This window comes from Girardinichthys multiradiatus, chromosome X, assembly GCF_021462225.1.
Source record: "Girardinichthys multiradiatus isolate DD_20200921_A chromosome X, DD_fGirMul_XY1, whole genome shotgun sequence".
Classification (NCBI taxonomy): domain Eukaryota; kingdom Metazoa; phylum Chordata; class Actinopteri; order Cyprinodontiformes; family Goodeidae; genus Girardinichthys; species Girardinichthys multiradiatus.
In genome coordinates, this window is record NC_061817.1 from 30325141 (window position 1) to 30332106 (window position 6966).

At 39.9% G+C, this 6966-nt stretch overlaps 2 protein-coding genes across 2 annotated transcripts; both read right to left on the minus strand.

The window, feature by feature from the left end:
- Positions 1-2705: 2705 nt before the first annotated feature.
- On the minus strand, positions 2706-3752 carry LOC124863211 (complement C1q-like protein 2). The gene is made up of 3 exons (XM_047357507.1): positions 3441-3752; positions 3221-3355; positions 2706-3123 (listed from the first exon to the last, which is right to left on the minus strand). Exons 1-3 carry the CDS (start codon positions 3550-3552, stop codon positions 2837-2839), a joined length of 534 nt encoding a protein of 177 aa, XP_047213463.1. The 5' UTR covers positions 3553-3752; the 3' UTR covers positions 2706-2836.
- Positions 3753-4330: 578 nt separating this feature from the next.
- LOC124863210 (coenzyme Q-binding protein COQ10 homolog, mitochondrial-like) lies at positions 4331-6700 on the minus strand. Its single transcript, XM_047357506.1, has 5 exons — positions 6525-6700; positions 6073-6225; positions 5684-5876; positions 5310-5411; positions 4331-4785 (listed from the first exon to the last, which is right to left on the minus strand). Exons 1-5 carry the CDS (start codon positions 6677-6679, stop codon positions 4618-4620), a joined length of 771 nt encoding a protein of 256 aa, XP_047213462.1. The 5' UTR covers positions 6680-6700; the 3' UTR covers positions 4331-4617.
- Between the last annotated feature and the right edge of the window lie 266 nt (positions 6701-6966).

Consider the following 6966-nt stretch of genomic DNA (forward strand, 5'->3'; position numbering starts at 1 on the left):
AGGTAAACGCTATGGTTTCATTGGGAGTCAGTGCAATATGATGCAAGACAAGGCCAACAATAACGTAGCTGCTAGTCACTAATTTGTAAAGTTATACAGAAAAACTTTAAAGGAAAGGGGCTTGCAATAGAGGCAAGCTGAAGTGTCTCTTTACTTTGTTTTTCAGTCTAATAAACAGCAGACAGAAGTAACACATACAGGTCCTTCTCAAAATATTAGCATATTGTGATAAAGTTCATTATTTTCCATAATGTAATGATGAAAATTTAACATTCATATATTTTAGATTCGTTGCACACTAACTGAAATATTTCAGGTCTTTTATTGTCTTAATACGGATGATTTTGGCATACAGCTCATGAAAACCCAAAATTCCTATCTCACAAAATTAGCATATTTCATCCGACCAATAAAAGAAAAGTGTTTTTAATACAAAAAACGTCAACCTTCAAATAATCATGTACAGTTATGCACTCAATACTTGGTCGGGAATCCTTTGGCAGAAATGACTGCTTCAATGCGGTGTGGCATGGAGGCAATCAGCCTGTGGCACTGCTGAGGTCTTATGGAGGCCCAGGATGCTTCGATAGCGGCCTTTAGCTCATCCAGAGTGTTGGGTCTTGAGTCTCTCAACGTTCTCTTCACAATATCCCACAGATTCTCTATGGGGTTCAGGTCAGGAGAGTTGGCAGGCCAATTGAGCACAGAGATACCATGGTCAGTAAACCATTTACCAGTGGTTTTGGCACTGTGAGCAGGTGCCAGGTCGTGCTGAAAAATGAAATCTTCATCTCCATAAAGCTTTTCAGCAGATGGAAGCATGAAGTGCTCCAAAATCTCCTGATAGCTAGCTGCATTGACCCTGCCCTTGATAAAACACAGTGGACCAACACCAGCAGCTGACACGGCACCCCAGACCATCACTGACTGTGGGTACTTGACACTGGACTTCTGGCATTTTGGCATTTCCTTCTCCCCAGTCTTCCTCCAGACTCTGGCACCTTGATTTCCGAATGACATGCAGAATTTGCTTTCATCCGAAAAAAGTACTTTGGACCACTGAGCAACAGTCCAGTGCTGCTTCTCTGTAGCCCAGGTCAGGCGCTTCTGCCGCTGTTTCTGGTTCAAAAGTGGCTTGACCTGGGGACTGCGGCACCTGTAGTCCATTTCCTGCACACGCCTGTGCAGGGTGGCTCTGGATGTTTCTACTCCAGACTCAGTCCACCAAGGTCTGGAATCGGCCCTTCTCCACAATCTTCCTCAGGGTCCGGTCACCTCTTCTCGTTGTGCAGCGTTTTCTGCCACACTTTTTCCTTCCCACAGACGTCCCACTGAGGTGCCTTGATACAGCACTCTGGGAACAGCCTATTCGTTCAGAAATGTCTTTCTGTGTCTTACCCTCTTGCTTGAGGGTGTCAATAGTGGCCTTCTGGACAGCAGTCAGGTCGGCAGTCTTACCCATGATTGGGGTTTTGAGTGATGAACCAGGCTGGGAGTTTTAAAGGCCTCAGGAATCTTTTGCAGGTGTTTAGAGTTAACTCGTTGATTCAGATGATTAGGTTCATAGCTCGTTTAGAGACCCTTTTAATGATATGCTAATTTTGTGAAATAGGAATTTTGGGTTTTCATGAGCTGTATGCCAAAATCATCCGTATTAAGACAATAAAAGACCTGAAATATTTCAGTTAGTGTGCAATGAATCTAAAATATATGAATGTTAAATTTTCATCATTACATTATGGAAAATAATGAACTTTATCACAATATGCTAATATTTTGAGAAGGACCTGTAAGTGCTTACCTTGTCCGCCATTGTATCCATGCATGTAACACTCGTTTACAATATTTATTGGCTTATTTTATGCTTTTAGGGCTCCAAAAACCTTAGGTTTTGCATTAACTCCCGTTCAAACAGTAGTTACCACTGGGTATCTCCAGAAAATGAAGCTTTGGAGAGAAGGATACAGTGGAAAAGTAATCCTGTATCCCAGTGGGTCTAAATACCAAAATTTCCACCATCTTAATAGACAATTTAAAATAGTAGAACAACATTGGAATATTTCAGTTTGTTTGTTATAAAAACAACTTTATGCACTGGTACTGCATGATTCATTAAAGGATGTGGTGTAATTGCATATTCTATTTTAATCGAGAATTTAAAATTACCCAGTTTGAAATTGAGAAAGCTCACAGTGGGAAAGTCAAAGCTTTCTCTCCAACCCCAACCTCAAAAGCCAATATGGCTGCATTGTACATAAAACTTGGTGATAGCTGTACACAGTACTATAAAATCATATGTCGGGTTCAGTTGAACTAGAAGTTCAGAAACATTTCTTTACTGTGCATCTCTTTAAGGAGCTTCTGATGAATCAAAGCTCAGCTTGTCTGAAAAAATGTGTTTGCCTGTTTATGCCTTTTGGTTCTACTGAACAATTTGTATTTACCTTGGAAATAATTATGACCAAAATCTCTTCTGAGGACCACTGAAGGCAGCCTGAGGACCACCTGGGGTACTTGTGCCACAGTTTGGGAGCTATCCTGTGTGGAATTAAGTCCTTTTTCTATAGTTGTAAAATTATTTTGAAAATTAAAAGCTCATCTACAAAATAACCCTATTATTATATTATTATTATAACCCCTGCTCAGGATATTGCTCGAGTATCCAGTATGCATGCAGATGAAACACACAAATGTACACACACAGGTCAAAGTGAAGTAATTCTGATTTATTTTTTAAACATCTTCTACATATCATACTAATTTGGAACTTGGATAAAAGAAACTTACTTTACTGTAAAATAAAGAATCATGCTGGCATGAAGGCGTGTTGTTTGCCTCACATGGGGAAAAGCAGGAAGCCGCTGAATGTGTTGTAGTTCATCCCGTCATCATAGACGACCCTGTTTCGCTCCAGCTGCACGTACACGTTATCTCCCACTTTCAGAGGGATGACCACGGCGTTGCTGCCCATGTCGTTACTGTCAGTCTCGTTGGTGTCCCACACAGACGTCAGCCGCTCATTGTTCTTCATGAGGCTCACAACCGAGTTGGGAGTAGGAGCCAGGTTGTTGAACATTGAGAACCGAAAGAAGTACATTCCACTGATCATTGCTGTGAAAATCCCTGTCAAAATAAGGATTAGGAGAACTGTAAGGAATGCAATCCATTGATAGTTTTTTTCCTTGTCTTTGTTTACATTTCTTCCTAATGCTGTACACACCTGTTGAAGGATTATAGCTATTGCCAGTGTTGGAGAAAACCTTTGCATACTGCAGTGGGGTAGCAGTGTTAAAAGGTCCCGTGTTTCCAGAGCCAGAATTCCTGAGAGCTGCAGAGAAAACCACCTGAGGAGTGCCTGAAAACATCGGAGTACCAGAAATGCATTGGAGAATTGGACAGGGAGGAATTATATTTCATCATAAGGTTGATAAATGTATTACTTCCAGTGAGACTCCGTAACTCCAAGACTTCTTTTTCAGCGTGTTGCAGCCTGGTCTCCAGAAAAGTTATTTTTTCTGATAAGTTCGCAACTTTCTCCCCCAGCTCTCCCATTTTTTGAGTTACAGACGTGGGAGAGCAGATGTTACAGCAGCTGGCTGAGCCTTCACACTGAGATACTTTGTCATTGTCCTCATCAGTTCTAGGATGAGACTGACAGAGGCCGAACGCTAGTATCAGAACAACAACCTTCTTCAGACTTGTAGCTTTTCTGCTCCTCTCTGCAGACGTCTCCAACCTTTTATAGGTGCTTGTGTTATTTTGCAAACAGGTTAATCAACTTTAAGCCCACAGTGGGTCATATAAACCAGAGGAATGGGTCAAAGTCAAATTTTTTCTTGTAGGTCCAAAGAAAACAGAGCACCTTGGCTGAAGAGTCTGAAGTACTTCATGTATGGCTCTTGTTATACACCCGTCAGGCCTCAATTTCAGTTATACTACTCTAAATATATTAAAATGTCCAAAGTCGTAACTTTTTCAGAAACTAAATCTCTTGAAAAGCTGTTTTAATATCAAAACTAAAGACACACCCACTAAATAACGAGAACATTCTTTGAAAAGATTTCCCGAAACAAAACCCAACCCATCATTAAGCTTGCTTATCTGTTCTCAGAATAAGTAGTTGGAAGGGACAGGTCAACTGCCCCCTCAGGTCATTGTGCAACTATTCCTGTAAGCAGTCCCTCCCCCATTCTTTGTATGCTCACCCAACAATGAGTTAGATGTTACAGATTACAAATACGATCACCTGCATGTTAGATCTTTTCTGGCTTTGCGTTTTGACCTGTTGCTGGACACCAAATTAGGGACTTAGTTGCACTATAAGAAATCAGAATCAGTTCTCCAAGCATTCCCCTTGAAAAAAAGCCTTTTATTTGATTTATTTAAACTATACATTTATCGTTGTTAAAATAAATAAAAATGTACAGAAATGTAAATAAATTAGAATTTGGCTAAAAAATAAATAGTTGAGTACATTGCATTAACATATCAATAAAGTACAGGTGTGTGTAAATAGGAGAACAGGTCTCAGACAAGAGTCAAGTGTTGACTGTAGTTAAAGCAGCACGATGGCTGGGTTTTGATTAAAAGCCAGACAGAATAAGGTCACTGAAGAGGTCAGAGATGGTTGCTCAGAGCTGCACGACTCCTCAACGAAGCAACTCGCTTGTTTCTGTAAAGTGTCGCTGCTTGGGACTCGAAGGCACTGACCATTTGCTTCACAACTTCATCGAAGAACACGCAGGCCAACTGAGAGTGCAGCAGAGATTTGAACTCAAAGGACACCTGCAGAAGACAGGAAAAGCCCAAAGTTAATCAGTTAAAAATTATAAATGATCGCAAAAATCAACAGCCAGGGCATTTTTAATATTAAGGCTTTGAAAGTTCAGAAGTCAGCCAGAAGATCAGAGCAAAAAAAGAGCCTCCATTATTAACACGTTGAGCTGAAACCAAACTAGTTTCTGATTAATCTTGGTGTAATCCATACCAACATTAGGGTTAAACTCCTGTCAGCAGCTCCTTAATATGCTACATTTCCTGCTATCCCATCCTTACACAACACCAGCATTCTGCACAAGACTAAATTTAGAGCATAATGAGATTTCATTAAACACTTCCTCTCAGCCAGTAATCCATTCACAACCGTAAAGAAAGGGTCAAAAATAGGAATCCTAGGACTGCAATCTGATCTCTAAATGTATTCAAATCAACATCCTGAGCCATTTTAGATTTATAGACATAGTAGGTATTTTTAGTCTTTGTTTAAATCTCAAAGTCAATAATTAATTTAATCCAAAACAATTGCTTACAAAGAAATCCACTTTGCAGGAGCCTGGTAGGTCTTTGGCTCCAGGCGAAAACCTCCACACTGTTTCAAGATGGCTGAAGAGGGATCCATCAGAGCACACACCCTGTTTCAGAAACAAATAATGTGTCAATGCTAAAAGTTAAATCACTATACCCAGTAGAACTATTAAAATGAATTAATATAGCTTTAAAAAAATGAAACCCATTTAAACACACAGGACAGTCTCAAACTTGTAAACTGTAGGAATCCCAGCAACAGAAGAGTCCAAATTACTTTATTTGAAAGATAAAAGCTTTTCTAGGGCTTGTTTTTTTAATTAGTGTTTGAACTCATGCCAAGGAATGAACTCTTTCATCCGCTGGTCTAAGGACTTACTCTGACTTGGTGGTTAGGAACAAAAGTGAGCTTAGATGTATATCGCTCAGTGATGGGAGGAAAACCAATTTCAAGCTCTGCCCGGATGTCCCCATTCGGTCCCTTCGTCATTCGAGACTTCTTGCACCAGGGAACAAAATACTTGTACTCTTCCACATTGGCCACTACGTTGTACATTTCTTCTGGAGTGTACCTGAACACACATGCACATAACACACTTACCCAATCAAATTATATAGCTTTCATATATTTTCCTATATTTTAGAATATTTTGTGATGTTTTTGCTCTACAGTTAGAAGGTAATATATGATGGGATCAGTGAGACCATTATTATGTTTTTTTTTTTTTTTATCTTTTAAACTGTTTGATTTTAAATTGAGCCATTTACTCTAATATCCTGGACTCGGTGTACTCCATCCTGCGGGTGCTGATGGGAGCAGCCAGGTTGATGAAAGTGCGCCTGGTTGTCCTCATGGGGGTGGCAGGGCAGAGCTGAAGGCTGGTCCTCCTTTCCGCCAGGATTCCACAGGATCCCAAGTGCCTAAAGTAGGAGAAATTATATTTCTGAGCACATTCTCCCTACTTTGAAATTTCTTATTCAATGAGTATACCCCAATCCAAAAACACTCGCTTTAATTTGCGAACATGAAAGATTGTCTAATGACAGCAAATGCACACCTTTAATTGAAGAAAGGCTCAGGTATATTTAAGCTCTTCATGCACTTTCTAATTAAATAAGAAAAAAACATTTAATCTAATTAAATAGAAACACTTAAGGGAAAAATATTTAGGTGGAGCAGAGTGAGTAAACGCATCTCGAGTGGAAGAAGTCGGACGCACCTAAAGTGTGCTCTTCTGGAGTTTCCACGCACAGCCTTTAAAAGTTTTCCATCCTCCATATCCACCAGCGCCTTAAACAGGAGAGAAGTGGTTCTTTTGGTCATTTTGAATTTTTCCATCAAATCCGCGTTTATCCAACTAAACAGTGAAACCATACAGCGCAGCTTCTGCCGGAGTATTTTATACTGACCAGTGGGGCGTGGCGACGCTGCCATATAAGGAAATATCTTACGTAAAGCGCTCCGTCTTTGATGCTGACCAATCAGAGTACGCATAGCTGGTTTTTAAATAATACGTTTGAAAGATGGAATAGTTACAATCGAGTATGTCATTTGTAATTCCAGATTTAAATATTATGAGAAATAAAGAATAACAGCTAAATTAGCAGTTTATACAAGAGACCTAATGGCATTAAACTGTGTAGAAGAAGTCAGAACGAGGA